We start from the raw sequence: 17,395 nt of genomic DNA, 5'->3' as shown, positions 1-17,395 counted from the left end.
TACTGTGATGGATCACTTAAACACTGATGGCAGACAACTGCAGTTTCCTATTGGGGAGGATGCAGCAGGGTGGCTCCCACTCGCCCTCCCCATCCCCTCTCCAGAGTGTACAGCGCTCATTCATTATATCATCATCACAAAAGAAAATAGATTTCAGAATACAGATTAGAATATCCCACGCCACTGGAAAAGTATCTAATAACTTTCTGATGACAGGAAGTATAAAGGACAGATAAAAAAACTTTGACAGTAGTTTTGCCACCCTCTACTCACATTATCCAAAATGGTAAAATAAACTTTTGGCTTCTGTTATACTTCAAATCAATACGATTATAATAAAAAGGTTTTTATGGTCAGCTGAGATAATGCCATGTTTTCTTTAAATTCTTCACTGAGAGATAAGATGAGAAAGGCCAGCGATAATGAGTCCTCTTGTGCTGCTCAGAGGTAAAGCCTTCCGTGCTGCTCCACTTACCTTCTAATTAACTAATTAACCTACTTCAGTGCGCCAATGGAAAGTTGTTGCCGGTAAATGTATGATGCTGGAACTCACGCATCCAGGGGGATCGTAGATGTTGCCGAATCAGAACACCTTTCTATTCCCATCTCAGTGAGGACATTTGCTGTTTGTCCTTCACTGTGCTTCCTTTTTTTGTAATCATAGAGGTGAGTGATATAATACGACAACAACACCATTAGAAGTGAGTTAGTAAAGCAATTCCAAGTCCTAAACCCTCTGCTGCACATATGCAGTCATGGCAGACATGGTCAGTTGGAATAGCCAACTCTGTCATTTTATTCTGGTGAACCAGCCTTTCTGAATGTATATTTGGTCACTACGGCTATGACCGGATAGGATTCAATAGCTAGGGTCATATTATTGTGCTATGGCCCACCATACAAATACAAGGAAGGGTTCACCAGAATGCATAGTTTCCCAGCCACAGTGGCAATTTTTGGTAGGACGAGGGCCAGGAGCCTACCAATGGGCCAGAAAAAAAAAACTCATTTTAGGGGTATTTATTTGAAGAACACCAGAGTTTTTTTCCCATTCTACTGTACACCCTGGCTATGACTATAGGATGTTTTTAGTTTGGGATGGAAACCCAAGTTGATGACTTTTAAAAGTAACTACACACAATAGATTTTCTAGACATGATTCCATCGAATGGCACAGGGTATTTATTAAAGAGCTGAGCACTGTCTCTGTTCAAGGATCATTCCACAACTGTCACCCAAAAACAAATGGTAATTTTAGGTGACAGTGTACACTGTCACTGCATATTACAAACAATTGGCTTTATTGTGTTATTTGTTTAATCTAAAAATACTCTTTTTACCTTTTCTTTATTTTTATTTTGCAAATCAGCGTTGCTGAGTTCCCTAAAACCTCTTTAGTCACTATGTTCCACATTAGAACAAATTATTGGTAAACTGACAAATTCATTTTTTTCACAGCTACTTTCGTTTATATTAACTTTTCAAAATAAGGATTGATATAAGGAAAATGGAATCATTTAGAGACTGGGTGAAGGAATAGAACAATAACACTTTGTAATAGTTAAATAATACATTATTTATAGAAAAGTATAAATTTGCCTAAAAAAGGGACAACTGAAGAGGATAGAAGGATAGAGGCACTTGGATTTAAAAAAGGAACAGTTGGGAGGTATGAAAAGGGACTATCCCTCCAAAATACAGAATTGGGAGATATGAAGTAGAACATTCTCTTCAAATCAGGGACAGCTGGGTGGTATGAAGAAGCATGCTTCCAAATTGGGAGCAGTTAAAAGGAGGAAGAGGGAGCAGTTAGGAGGTATGAAGTAGAATAGTCACTCCAAACCAGGGACAGTTGGAAGGTATGAAGAAGAGGAATCCCTATAAATCAGGGACAGTTGGGATACATAAAGAGGAAGCTTCACTCCAAATCAGGGACAGTTATGAGGTATAGAACAGAGAACAGAACTCTATTAAGCAGGGAGCATTTTGTAATTGGAGGAGACCCTGATGTTTCATGGTCATGAAGTTGGCAATCACATATGAAAAGCACATCACTGTGCTCAATAAAAATGCCTTACTACTAATAAGCCTCTAAAACCGTCATCCAACCTCCAAAATGAACTGAAATGATTCCATTTGTTGTTTCTAAAAGTCATTACATTGAAAAAGTAAGGATGATAAAAACCACTTGGGGGTTTAACCATATATATTTCATGGATTGGTGTGTATGTTTAGAGGGGTGGGTAAAGGGGTGGCAGGGGATCATTTTGGGTAGGGAAAACTGGCGAATTGTCCTGGACCCCACATTCCCCAGAGCTCCAGTTGACTGAATAGAGCTGGAATTTTGTACATTTGGGGCTCCCACTTCATATTTGCCCAGGGTCCCATTCATAGACTTGCATTCTGAGAATGGGCAGTAAGTGCAATTGTATTGATCGTCAAGGATTTATTATATTATAAATTATAAATAATTCAAAACCATATTCTACATTGGAACAACATTTATAAAACATTAATTTTACATTTAAAAAACATTAACTTTGGCTTTAATAAAAATAAAATAATAAATGGATGTCTATAGATTACCTTAGGGTTCTATTGCTGCACATGTAGTCACTTTAAAAAAGACAAAGCTGCATGTTTAAGATAACAATTTGGCGAAGCCAGTTGTCTCAGTTACTATAAAAGCAAGCTTACTTTACCAGTTCATTAATTATCAATTAAGGAACTATTGGAAATCCATTGTTTTTAGAATTTACACCCCACTCTCCCAATTTACTGAAGGCAGTTTGGTTTAAGTGTGGGATCACCAGGCACGTTTCACATCTTCTTTACGTGGAGGAAAAGGAATATAAAATAGATGTCACAGATTGCACGTCACATGGCAGCATCACAGACAAGATCCCATGGGATCTGTTTAAATTCAATACCCATAGACAGTGTGACTCAGCAACCAGCACAGATATCATGCTGTTGCCTCCCTGTCTGCTGGTTCGCTGATTCTCACCACCGTCACAACCCATTCACCCTGGGCTAAAAACTGGAGGTGGGGAACAGCTAATCCTTCATCACCGTTACTCCACGCTAGCTGGAGGATGTATGAACTGTGCAGATATAGAAGCACCAGGAAGATCAAAGATAAGACTATGAATAAAAAAATGTGCTGCGAATGTCTCCCTGTAAAGTGGCCCACATATTCACAGATCTGTTGGGGATTTTAATGAATGATCTCAGTTGTAGCACAAAAATCTCATCCAAATGTTAATACATTTGTGATAGATAGATAGATTTTAAAATAAAAAAAAACACAAGATAATACATACACTTAATGCACAGAGCTAATATATATAGAATGGATCGGGACTATATTGGTGATTAAATGAAATTTATATAAATATAGCCGTGTAAGGCAAAACGCATAGAAAAGCATTTATAATATCAGTTGACCATTTTGGTTAAATTGTTCATTGATAAACATATGGATTGAAAGTTCAATCCTTGGGAGCACATCATGGATGATAACTATATGCTGGCAAATTAAACTTTTGTGTTAATGGATTTTATTGGATCATGGTTATTCAATCAATCGTTATCTATCATACCGTTAATAGATTGTACAGGAAGGGTTAATGTTATTGAGAGACGATGGGGCTGATCTACTAAAGAAGTTGAAATTCTTCTTATTCTGTGTGTGAATATTATTTATTGATCTAAACATGAGAAAGGCACATTCTTGTTTTCTTTTTGCACCTGTACATGTTGGGGTAAGCGTTAGATGTTGGTATTACAGAGAGTGTTCACATTAGGTTTACAAGAATGGTTGGCATTAGTTTTACAGGGTAGGTTCAGTTTACAGGGGGATTTAGTTTTAGGGTTACAAGGAGGGTTTGTGTTGGGTTACAGGGGATACTTATTGTAACAGCCAATATATCAGTGTTTCTTGATCTTTTAACATGAAGGAACACTTGAAGTCTTCAAGGAATGCCTTCTATAATTTCTATATCTACAGCTCACAGTATATTAGTGTGGTAGTCAATAAGAAGAATTCCTCTTACATTGCTGGCCATTGGAAAGAATGTCACCCCTACAGATAGCCAAAAAGATTTTTGGTGTCACTAACCTGAGAGGCACAAATTGTTCATTGCTCAAAGAACCCCTAGCAACCTCTGGAGGAACCCTGGTTTAGAAACATTGCGATATACTGTATATAGAAGATTCTAAAAATAAAATAAATTACGGTGACTTGGTCATAACCAATGCTGACATTTTCATGTTAAGTAACTCCAGCAACAACTGGGAAAAAAATGTTTTTTTCTCAGATTACAAGTAGTATTTGTCTTAAAGACCATTTCGATGGACATTTGCTGTCTACATACAGTTTTAGCTGTCCTGGTATAAACTGGTGGAATGCAGCCTATTACGTCTCTGAGATTAAGCTCTATCAATTTCATGCTTCAGAGATCCGGCTATCTCATAGAGAATGGAGAGGCTGCACTAAATATTGGTTTACCACACAGATTGTCTCCCCTCACTGTATGAAGGGTCGTTGAAATGCACACAGATGTTCCCCACTTTTATTTAATAACAGAGAAAATCAGTCATGTGCAGCAAACCAATGTGACCAATCACATATCGACTTTCAGCAGTTTAGTGTGGACAAAATAGTCACATTTAATTTTTAACTGATTTGGACATTGGAATTCATTTAAAAAGCATAAAGACTAAATCTATAGATCATTCGTGATTCTTTTGAAAATCATTCATCAGCACGGTTCCTAAGGGAGCTGTGGTTGAAAGGGCTGGCTAAGGTTCAGACATGCAAACAGCTGTACAGTAAGGCTCAGATGAGCAGTTTTTTAAGCATGGCCCCTGTGGTTATTTGCATTTACCTGGTCCTGAAATTTTTTTTTATTATATCAAATGGGTTTGTATTGGGTGTTTTTTCCTCTATTTTATTCAGATGTTTGCTTGCAGTAGCATTCCTGCTTGTGTTTCGCTTAATGCAGCCTTAAGGGGCAGTTAACTGCTCTAGCTGATTCTGTATATAGGTTAAAAAGATGGTAATGACAACCTAATTTCTAATATATTTTCTTATATCTAATATATAATATAATTTCTAATTATATTGGGATGTGGCACTCTTCATAATTTTGACCAATGATGGGATCTCTTTAAGAATTAAAAAAAAATGCACTACTTTTGACCACAAGCAAGCGCCTGCAAAAGCACCCCTGGGTGTCTAGCTAAATTCAGTGTGGATAGACCCTAGGACTACACAGACAACCTAAATTTTAGGATACTAATAAAGTAAACTATTTCTGACAATCTAATATAATACATCAACAATATTACAGTTTTTATAAAAATAATTGTATACCATGAATTCCTTTGAGTTGCAGACAGGAGTTCTTTAATAGTTTGTAAGTAGTGGAATAAACTTGCCCGTGTAGTCCTAACCTTCCATATAAGCATAATTCATGGTTACTAACTGCAAGGTTAGTAGCCTTGCAGTTAACGTGATCACTTCACTATATTATCAAGACTACTAGAAGCAATGCCTAATGCAAAGAGGAAAAATACTTAGAAAATATTACTGTCTTGGTGCGAATGTGTTAAAGCACCACCTTCTTAATGCTCCCTGGCTACTGCAAATATTAGACCTTTTGGGTATGTTGAATACTTGTTCCTCCCATTTCACACCATGGTTCCTCTGTCTTGGATGTGCTATAGTCATGTATGAGTAGGAAGATAAATAGATATAAATCAGCTTCAAGATTTGGCAGTGGCTTTTACTCATTAATTTGACCTGTCGTGCAGAGTTGGCATTTAAAGGAAACGTGCAAAAAGAGAAGTGAATGAAAGCCATTGTTGACCTTTTTTTAAAGTGCTAGTTGCTTGGTTCTCCTGCTGGTCAACCTGCTTGAATACTTGGATGGCATGCTTCCTTGGATGGCTCTGCAACCCCTTAGCATTTGATATAGTTGGAAATGTAGGCATGTAGAGTTGTAGGCTTTGGACAAATTAGGTCAAATATGAAGCACAGCCCCCAAATGCAAAGCATTCGATTTCCTTACACACCCTGCCATTCTGTCAATTGGGGTCCTGGGCAACTGCTCAGTTTGCCCCACTAAAATCTCTCTGCACACTGTAATAATCCGTTGCACCTGAATCAATTAGAATGTGTTAGCAGGAAACCCTTCCGACTGTGCAAGCTCAATCTGTGCTTTTCATGCCTTTGCTGCTTTTTTTTCTTCTGGTCTGCAAGATGCAGCAGAGTGTTTCCACACATTGCAGAGAGCATGCAGAGCCAGGGAATGCAGCCCAACTGTGAAAGTAAAGTAAATACAATGTATGGATCACTGCAGCTAACATCACCCTGTAAGCATCTGGAAAAACAGTGGGAAATAGTTGTTAAAACAAAGTAAGCACTCTGTGCAAGTTTACTTGCAGCATCTCTAAACCCTAACGCAAAGCGTGGTATATTTTGAAGCTTACCTGTCCAGAGATCAGTTGTGAGGGCTGTATTGTTTTCTTTTTAGGCCTAAACTCATTTTCAGCAAGTGGAACATTCTTATCTTTATTGTATAAACTATGGGCCTTATTGATCCACCATGTATTAGAGATGAAAAAACACATTGTGAAGCATACTTCAAATCCAATCTACAAAATGTCCAAAGTTGTCTCTCCAAAGGAGTCGTGTGTCATTTATGTAGACCATAAAGCTTTTTATTGAAAGTGTGAACAGGCTGCAGAAAGTTATAGCAAAACAATATTTTATAGTAATGTTTGGAGCCAGCAAGCCAGACTCAAGCATGTACCATGGCACCTAAAAATGCAAGTGCACTCCACTGCTGATGCCAGGGTTTTGCCATAAGGTGAAGATATGCATAATTCCACATTATGGCAGACTTGCCTTCCAGACTGTGCCCTGAAGTGTTGCAACAGCAGTATTCTCCCTCATGACTGGCATTTTCAGCGGTCTTCCAGGTTAAGAGTTTTCGGACATCTTCAGTGGCTGGTCAGAAACAAGAAAATACAGGCCAGAAAAAAAAAGTTTGACAGAAGACGTCACAGTGTCCTCTGCCATGAAAACCCTGCCAGTTACATATTTTTCTAGGGAAACTTTACTTTTTCTTTTAATTTCTATAGCCGGTATTGCACTTGTAGAGCTGTACTTTTTTTTAACCTCCAGCAAGGCACATCCGTGAGTTCTTTCACCAGCACTGACATTGTTGTCCTGTTTTATTCCAGGTTCAGGATTTTATCCCATCTTGATTGGCTGTGGCAGTATGAATGTAATTCAAGTTCATTCATTCTTTCTTGTTCTGAATTTGTACACTCAGCTGCACACACAAATCCAAGCAGTCAAGTAGAGTAATTTGCTGCAGCAACCAGCAGAGACCTAGTGTGTCTGTCTCGCAGTAAAAAGCATGTCTGGTCCAGATTGGCTGGATCACCCACTATCACTGATGAAGGTGTATCCTCTCTAGTGTAGGAGAGCTTTGTTTCTTTCCCTGACATATTCTTTAGGCTGTGAACTGATGACCCACTGACCCTTGACAACATTATACTTTTTTGTCAAACATCAATGTTAAATTCCCCAATGGAAATAGAATTGTCCCATACATTATTAAAAACCTGTTTAACATTCACACATCCATTTTACGTAGATTGCAATGTTGACAATTTCAATACTTGTGTTCTGCACAATTAAATGAATTTCCTTGCAATTAGTAGTTCTTTTGTGTTCTCCTGCACACAGCTGCACTGCAGGAAACTTATAAAATATTCAATGCACTAATATGTTATAAGGCATTATTAGGCTAGCCAGGTTTACACGTGCATCAAGGGTGGTGTGGTTTCCATTTACCTCTGCACATGAAGTACAATAGGCATTGTGATTGTGCACTTATATTGGGTACAGGCTATAACGGCCAATCAGATATCTTATATATAAGTTATCCACAATATTCTCCAAATATGTCCCAAATATAGCAAAATATGTCAGTGTTTAATACAGGTGAAGGATACAGCCAGCATGATGAGGTACAAAAAGAAGGGCAAAATGAACTCTCTTTCATTAACCTATTAGGTTCTGTGTTTTGCCTAGACCTTAATAAATATTTAAAGGGTCAGTACTATAAGTCCAGCAAAGGATAACCAACAAAAAGTGGATATTGGAAGAACTCATTATACACATGCAAAATAAAAATCCCAGTACTTCACCTTGCCAGTAAACAAAAAGGAATTTCTGAATGATAACAAAAATATAATTCTTAGTAACATATATTGGAAAATTTATGTGAAAGTCAATATCCAAGAACACAGGTGGTGCTGTAAACATTGGGTATTTCAGCTTTAGTAAATACATAGTAGAGATTAAATTGTGAGCTTGCTACAACCCTGCAGATAGATAATGTACCCTAGTGTTTCTCAACCAAGGTTCTGTGGAACCCTAGGGTTCCTCCAAGGGTTGCTGGGGGTTCTTTGAGCAATGAGTAATTTGTGTCTCTCAGGTCATTTTTACTGACACCATTTTTTCTTTTGCCTATCTGTAAGGCTTACCATTGGCCAGTAATATAAGAGGAATTCTACCTACTGATCACCAGGCTAATGTGCTGTCCACTGTATGTTCTGTACAAATAGTAATTATAGCAAAGGTTCCCTGAAGACCTGAAAGTTATTTCAAGTTTTCCCCCATGTTACAAAGGTCAAGTAACTCATAACTGGACCAGCCTTGCTCATTGTAGACATCTCATACAAAGCCTGAAACAAGCACATTTTATATTAGTAACAAGCAAAAAATGTTTATGTAGTAAGACAAGTTAGAGATTAAGTATTAAACCTTGAGCTATGTCCAGAAAAAAAAGCATACCTGTGCTTTGGTATAACCTGATATTGCTGCAATGATCCTGTTCACTCTTCTTCATAACGGCAGTAATCTAGCAATGTGGGAACTCTTCCATGTAATACAAGAGAGAGATTGCCAAGCAAACCTTCTGCAGCCTTCTTGCTGCATCTCCTATAAAGAATGCATCATGTAAAATACCAGGAGTACTTATAGGTTTCTATCAGACACCAGTCAGATTCAGTCTGTGTGGTGTAGGTGAAAGGTTCTGTCATGAAGTTATGCAGAATAAGATTGATGACAAGTGTAAAATCCCCTGCTTGACAGCTTTCTTTCATGAAAATGCCCTAAAGAACACTTTAGATAAAGGTAAAAAAGGGATTCCATACCAATGGTCTGGAGTCCACAACAATTTGTATTGTAAAACTGATCAACACATTTCAGGGGTTTCTAATGCTTCCTTCTTCAGGGCTCACTGTGTTGCTTCAAATAGGATTAAAATCTTAAAGGAACAAATCATTCATACTTGATTCAGGTAATTGTTTTCCTTATAAAGCAAGCTTTAAAAGCTGGTTGCACAATTTTATACTGTACACATTTTGAGTAAAAAAAAGTATAGCTACGTATAACCAAAACCAAAAAAAAATTTTTATTTCAATTTGGATAGAAAAGAGATGGATTAAAACGGTCAGGCTTTAATTGCTCAAAATATAAGATCACGCTCTAACTGTCAGAAAGATTTGGCAGATCCTTGGCCAACAGTTGCTGCATCTACTATTCATCATTAGGAAAGCTGGCATACCCTGTGCAAACAGATAATTTTTACTAAAGTCTCATATATATCAATATAGTAATAGGTAATAGTAGTAAGGTAACAATCTTAAAAAAAGCATATTAACATATATATAATATACATATTATGTTGTGGTGGCCATTGTTATAAAGACAAAATGTGATATAAATTTGATGATAAGTGCAACACATTAACTTATATATTAACCTTTTTATATGCACATTGGTTATAGGACCCAATAGATTCTATACCTTAGTCTTCTACTGGCTACAAAGAATGTAAATGTTTGATCTAACAATTGGTTTTTAAATCATGTCCTTTAGAAACTGATTGTAATAAACAATTTGTTATTAAACATTGTTTCCTTTGAAAAGCAGAAAATGTTAAAAGAAAAAATATAGAAACTCCAAGAATTTAGCCAAATGAATATCATATCATATGACTGTTTTTGAGCAAAAGATCATTGGAAGATTTTTTGATTGTGTATTGTTATATGTGTAGGAGACGTAGTATGACTGATAGAAATATAGCTGGCACACGAAAGGGCCATTGAACAATGTTAAATAGCTTTCTTATATTTCATTCTGATCTAACAGCCAGCCAGGTAATTGTTTGATTTGCTTGCTGTAAAGACAGTTTTGCAGCCAGCTTAGATTAGACAAGTCAGGTCACACAGCTCTTACATGCGCTTACATCAGAGCCTGTCTGTTTCTCCAAACTAGGAAGCCCCTATAGGCCGCATTCACCTTATTATAATTCTGCTTCTTAGCTGGAAGGAGAGAGAATTGTCCTCACGATTTGACTGTGAATAATGAAAGTCAAGGAGCTGCATAAACATTTGAGTTATATTTCTTTGAAGTACATTGGGCACTAAGGTATCTGTAGTTCTGCTGCTCTACTCATGGAATTGGAGACCCACCGCCTAGCTACAGAGTGATGACAGCGTTCAGAGGTGCATTTTTGCAGCTTCTTGTATCATCTTCCAGTATCATCTTCCCTTAAAGTCATTTAAGGAAATTCCTCCTTTTTTGATTTCTGCACATTGAATGAGCCCATCTTCTTCCAACCATGGTTAGGATGGCAACACATGCAAAGAAATAGGGCCTGACTTGTGCCTAGTGAAGACAAGCCCACTTTCAGTCTGATTTCTGATATTCAGGAAATGATTGAGAGTGAGTATAGCTAAAATTATATTTGAAAATACTTTTACTGATTTATGAATGAATGCATAAAAATTAGTAAAAAAAAGGGTATTGGCAAGATTATTAGACTTAATGACAGCATATGCAAACTGCTCCAATTTTTTTTTTGATTTTTGCACTTTTCAGGTACAACATATATACTGTAGGTACTATATTTGTAGACAGGACTGTTAAAGGAGATGGCTGTGAAGACATCTATGCGGATTCACAAGATTCTCTGTAGCTATGGCCACTTATGTCAAACTATATTCTTCCCTCTTGTTTAGTGTTGGGAATATATTTTTTTTCCATTTTCAAGCTTGCTATATCTAATAACACAAAACAACAGCATATATATGAAATAAAATTACAAAAGGGTGGAGCCTATTTAAAAATATTGTCAATTCTTCATACTGTTAAACATGATGTCCTAAACACAATCTTTAGCTGTATTCCAAAGCTCCTTCCAGTTGGAGAATAATAAACACTTTATTTGTGTATGGTGTAAAACATAGTCAACGCATTAGGGGGGTATGGGCCAACTTCCTCAGGGCTTTAGTACTATTAGATCTTTTAGTCATGACGACTGCATTGTGTATCCTTTTAAAAAATGTATTCTGGAAAATCTCTTGTGCCTGCAGTGGCAAACATTTCAGAAAACCGTTATCACATTAGGACTGCAGTGCCCATGATCACCATAACTCTTCGGGGCAGGGTCCTCTCCTACTGTATCACTGTCTGTATTCGTCTGTCATTTGCAATCCCTATTTAATGTGCAGCGTTGCGTAATATGTTGGCGCCATATAAATCTTGTTTATTATTATTATTATTATTATTATTATTATTATTATTAATAATAATAATAATAATAATAATAAAAACTCCACCAAAGCCCTAGAACAATGAAAGCCTTAGTTACCCAAATTGTTTTGGCTTTGTTTTATATCACACAATATTATTTTTTTCCTGCAACTGGAAGAGTTGTAAAGACTTTGTGTTGACGTGTGATTTTCTGCACCTATCTCATGCTTGAAGGAAGTCAAGTCATCTTAGACCTACCAACCATAGTGTAGTCATACTTTACACATACACTACAAAGCTATCTGGACCCATTTATTCTGCTTTTCCACCCAACATTTTTTGCAATGTTACATCCCTAAGCTCCTAATAGCATCATTCCATTACCGCTATGTCTTCTAGGCCTAGGCACCAGACACTCATAACTAACATTCAAGTAATAGAAATCTTGTCAGACCAAAGCTACCCCCACCACTTATGTGGAAAGGGATAGGGGGGGGACTCATTACTTCTTGTTTTTCCACATTACTGTATAGCGCTCAGAAGACCTTTAGTGATAGTGACAGGGTCAGCGGCCGTTGTCATGGCAACAGAACAAGAATTCCTACTAGAGCCATTATTAATTGATGCAATGTAAATCTCTCAGAGACCTGTGGTTATACAGTGGGTTGGGATGACAGCACAGCCGGGGTCAGAGAAGGGTTGCCCGGTACATTCAATGTACCTTATTCTGCCTGTAACGCCAATGCTTCTTTTTCTTCTCTGTAGAAATCAGGACATTCCCGGAGGGTCTTCGGACGCTTTACTCATGGTGCGTTGCTTTACCATCATCCTCATGTGTCTCTTTCAACCCTACAATGAAACAAACTTCCAACATAATTTTTTTTCCTGTGGTGTTATCATTTTTTTGTATTGTACTTTGTAAAAGAAATAATATGGATATTAGGATGAAGAAAGCTGGGATTTTATACAGAAAAGCCACTGATAACATTCACAAATGGTGAAAGTGATCCTGTATTAGGGCACACTAGGTTTTATGATACATGCCACATATCTTTCATTTGGCAAACTGCACCTAAAAAGTTCCCCAAAAACAACCCCAACTCAGTCATGTGTGGCATACTGAATTTTTTGGGCAACATAGAAGCTTTCTCTTTAAGGAACTGAGGGCCAATAGTGGTCCGGGGATCAGGGTTTAGAGATACATATACAATTCAGCCCCACATACACTAACCTTCCCTGTAGCCCTAAAATTGAACGAACATACAACCCCTACCCTAACCCTCTCTGTATTCTCAACACTTACCTTCCCTTTTTACACACTTACCTTCCCTGTTAACCTAACACTAATTTCTTTTTAACCATCGCTTACAAAACCCATCTAGTAACCTTAACACTAACTCTCCTTGTAAACCTATTTTTAACACTAACCCTTGCTATACCCCTCACACCAACCCTTTCTGTAATCCCTAACACTAGGCCTTCCTTTAACCCCAACACTATCCTTCATTGTAACCCCAACACTATCCCTCCCTGTAGCCTAAATATTATCCTTCCCTGTCTGCCAAACACTAATCCTTCCTGTAACCCAAACATTATCCTTCCCTGTAACCCAACACTAACCCTTCCTGTAATCCCAACACTATCATTCATTGTAATCCTAACACTTTCCCTCCCTGTAACACCAACATTATCCTTCCCTGTACCCCAACACTATCCCTCACTGTAACCCCAACACTACCAACCTCCTTAACCCTAAAAATTATCCTTTCTTCTCCTTGTAAGCCCAACACTATCCCTCCTCCTCTTTGTATTTGCAACACTATTCCTCCTTATAACCCAAACGTTATCTTTCCCTGTAACCACAATATTACCCTTCTTATAACCCCAAATCTATCTCTCCTTGCAAAGCCAACACTATCTTTTCCTATTGGTATAAACCTAACACTATCCCTCCTTCTCCCACATTTTACCTCCTTGGAACCCTAACACTAGCCCTTCCTGTAACCCTAACTCTTCCTGTAACCATAAAACTATCCCAAAACTAAACCCAACACTAATATTCTCTGTAGAGTATCCTCCTTTCCTGCTATTGCCATCTAAAATGTAATACTTACTTAGGGACTTGCAACTGACATCTGAAAGACTTGCCAGGAACAGCCAGGCAACTAAAAAGAAGAGGATTAACAATAGCAGTCTGCACATTTTATTTAAAGGGAACCTGTAAGAATTTAACAATAAGAGGTGCTATTGCAGATTTATTTGTGGATGATCTAGGGCTGCCACCTCTGTACTGGCTTCTCTATCTAGGATGTCATGAACGTGGATATTTGGTGTCTAAACATCTTTTTACATGTGCTTGTTGCAAGTCAGTGAGTCAAGGGATTAAGAAAAAAATAGAACCCTGGAGCAGGTACCTTCACGTTATCAATAGTAGTGCCCACATTTCAGATTTTCGTGTTACAATGGGGGTGATTTTACAAAAATACCATCCCCTTGCAAAGAAATGAGCCTGAGTAATGCGGTGATAAATCACTTTGCATAGAATACCCAAGCATGTGCAAAGAAATCTTGGAAAAAATGATTTTCCTGGCACGTGGTTAAAGGCAGCAAACCATCATTTCATTTATTAAGTGAAATAATATTTCCAAGAAGATATTTTACTGTGCCAAGTGAACAGCCTGTATTTCTTTACTAAACCAACCCCAATGTCTCCATGCCGTATATATATCGATATGCAGTAGCCGTACGTCACAGCACACATGGCTGACTTTACACGTCCCACATGGTTTTTCTCACATCCCAATAATGACTCAGCTTCCACTTCTGCCACATCTCTCTGCTTACATTTCCCGCACAATCACAAACCTTACATGTGAATTATATCTCATGGTTAGTGTAATAACCCTTCAATCGATTCTTCTGTTGGAGAGGATTTATTAGAGAATTCCCCTTATCTGCAAAGAACACAAACAAATACAAAACATATTATCAAAAAATTTGTCAATAAATCCTGCAAAGGGAGAAAAAATGTCACCAAATGTATCTGTTAATGTAGCTGAGCTGTAAAAGTAAAAACAAACCATGCATTACTTTCCTCTGTGAGATTCTATATCAAGGGCACTGAATTGATTTCTTAAGGATTTCTTTATTTTTTTTTCTTCATTTTTAAAATCCACATTGACACTTTTATAAGACCATATTTGTAAAAGTGGGAGCAGGCTTTGTTCCCTGACGATCAGGGTGTTGAAACGCCCATATACAATTCACACAGAAATGGTGATCAGAATTTCCATTCACCTAAAGTAACAGATTGCTATATTTGGACTTAGCATACATGGCCAGAAGATGGCAAATAAGGTTATTGAAATGAATAAATAATTTCCCCCAACTCTTAATAAAAGGGACTTATGTGCATTGCATTGCCATTTACACATAGGGGTCTATTTGTAAAGCAGTGAATCTGACATCTCAAACATTTCCTGGCCGAGAATCAACTACTATCATTGAAATGCTTTAACCGGGAAGATTCTCTACCTGGAAATCTTTCAGTGAATGACAGAATAACTTATATAAATATAGAATAGATAGCCAAGGCACCTGCACTATGGCAATGCACAACGCATGGCTGTGCCAACATACCTCTACAACAATGCACCAAAAAAACACCAAAAGTTTCCAAAACTGCAGCAAGTTCAGTTTTTTATTTGCTAAGGTGTGTTGAAACCCCATTTAAAATCAGCTACCTTAATATAGGATATCTCAATCCAATAAAAGAGCAAAATATCACTAAATCTGTTTTGCATCTTGAAGAATTCAACAGGTGAAAACAAGGGCAGACATAGGGAGGTGCAAAGTGTGCCATTGCATAAGGGCTCCAGACCTCAACTCAGCCAACAAGGGCCCCAGGATAGTTTGGTGGGTGGACAAGTGAAGTCTGCACAGGGGCCCACTGTTGGCTATGTCTGCCATATAAATATATATAATATGTGTGGTCAAGCAGTTTATAGGGCAGGTATTAGGTGACATTTAACCCCCTGTCTCTAAAAGGGGCTCAAAATCTAATGTCCTTACTATAGTCAAATGTCATTAACACAGGCTGAGGTCATTTTTAGGGGAAGCCAATTAACTTAACTGCATGTCTTTGGAATGTGGGAGAAAACCGGAGTACCGGGAGGAAGTCCCGGGAGGAAACCCACGCAAACATGGGGAGAACCTGCTAACTCCATGCAGACAGAGTCCTGGCCGAGATTCGAACTTGGAACCCAGCGCTGCAAAGGCCGGAGTGCTAACTAATAATAATTTGACTAATGACTGTATACATTCCTATTCTTGCATAAGCTTGAGTGTAACTGGTCCTCTTTAAATCCAATATTTACATTTTTTTAAAACTCCAAACCTAAAAAGAACCAAGTATATTGCCTGCCCCCTCCATTTTATTGGCTCATGTATATTGCTTAAATACAGGTGCACTTTATTGTGCCAGACCTAAGGAGGTAAATGGTCTCTTTCCCTCCTCACAACCAGTCACATAGGATTTGTATACATCTCCTCATACTGTCACCATAGGCTCTCGGTCTGGGGGACAGAATTTAAAAAAAAAAACGAAATATTGGCAGACAAAATAAGGTCAGATATTACCATGGTTACATCTGCCTGACTGAGTACGACGAGCCCGTCCTATCTACATACTTTGATCTGAAATAGAGCACTTTGGGGTTTGTTTTTGTTGTTTATTTCGCCAGTACGTGGCCGAGTCCCCAGAAACTCAAATAATATTGTACTCCGTCATTAGACGGGAAGACGCAATTTTTTTTTAATGAATAGGCCAATTTTGTACGATGAACATAAAATTAAAGGCCAAATCCTGGCAGCTTTGTTAGGAATTGAACCATTTGTTCTAAATAAACATATTTATTTGGTAATGAGTACTAATACTTCTGGGATAATGAAGTGAATAGTAACCATAGCAACCAATCACTGCTGAAGTCGGGCCTAGACAAGATGGATTCTGGCTGGTTGCTACGGCCATTAAAAGACAGAACTGGATGGGGGTGGTCAGCCCCAAAAGATGGCTGGGGCCTATTTTCAATTCAAAATAGAGGCCTCCAAAGAAAACAAAAACAAGCTAGATGGGGAGGGGGGTTAAAACAGGGAACATGTCCAAAAGTGTATGGAGATTCACCTTCTCTATCAGTCCTAGTCACTGACTTTAGGGCTTCCTATATCGATGCATGAATGTTAATGTGTATTATGTTGCATGTTAACGTGTATCGCATTAGAGTATTAGAGTCTATAGCCTCTGGTTGTCACTAGTCCTGATCGAGGGTAGAGAAATGATGTTTAGTTCCACCATCTAAGTGAATGGAGCTTCTGATCAACAATTTAGTTTATTCCTGTTTTAATTAATAATCTGTCATGTTGTGTGGTCCTCAGATCTCAGCAGTCAGAAGTCAGGATGTTAATTTGTTTGGAGCTATGAAAGCCATGGGCTCTGGAAATCCCATGTAATATTTTCCTGGTCTCTGATATTCTGTTGCACCATGCCCTTACCAGTGCATTGTGGAAACGTATGAATTAATGCAACGTCTGGCCATGCACAGCAGATGTGTTGATGCACTGGGTTGTCATTCAATGTTAATAGCACCCCAAATGCAGCTTAGCAACACATTACAGTGTAAGGCATAGCAATGCACATCTGTAAGGTACGCATTAAAAAATGCGGTGCAATTGGCAGCCCATTCAAATTCAAAATCTCCAACCACTCCTTTTTGA

The 17,395-nt window shown here is 38.0% G+C and overlaps 1 protein-coding gene across 3 annotated transcripts in view; it reads left to right on the top strand.

Annotated features, from left to right (window-relative positions):
- The window catches only part of SPEG (striated muscle enriched protein kinase), a 165,175-nt gene that overhangs the window by 55,341 nt on the left and 92,439 nt on the right, over positions 1 to 17,395 (top strand). For 2 of the 3 annotated variants that reach the window (XM_072418031.1, XM_072418032.1), the window contains exon 2: positions 12,389 to 12,431. The exons of the other annotated variant lie outside the window; for it this stretch is intronic. In XM_072418031.1, the coding sequence (XP_072274132.1) occupies positions 12,389 to 12,431 (43 nt within the window). The remainder of the gene's footprint in view (positions 1 to 12,388; positions 12,432 to 17,395) is intronic. 3 annotated transcript variants of the gene reach the window in all.

The sequence above is a fragment of the Pyxicephalus adspersus genome, chromosome 7 (assembly GCF_032062135.1).
Source record: "Pyxicephalus adspersus chromosome 7, UCB_Pads_2.0, whole genome shotgun sequence".
NCBI classification, from domain to species: Eukaryota; Metazoa; Chordata; class Amphibia; order Anura; family Pyxicephalidae; genus Pyxicephalus; species Pyxicephalus adspersus.
Note: the sequence above shows the minus strand (reverse complement) of the source record. Positions and strands in the feature narration are given on the sequence as shown.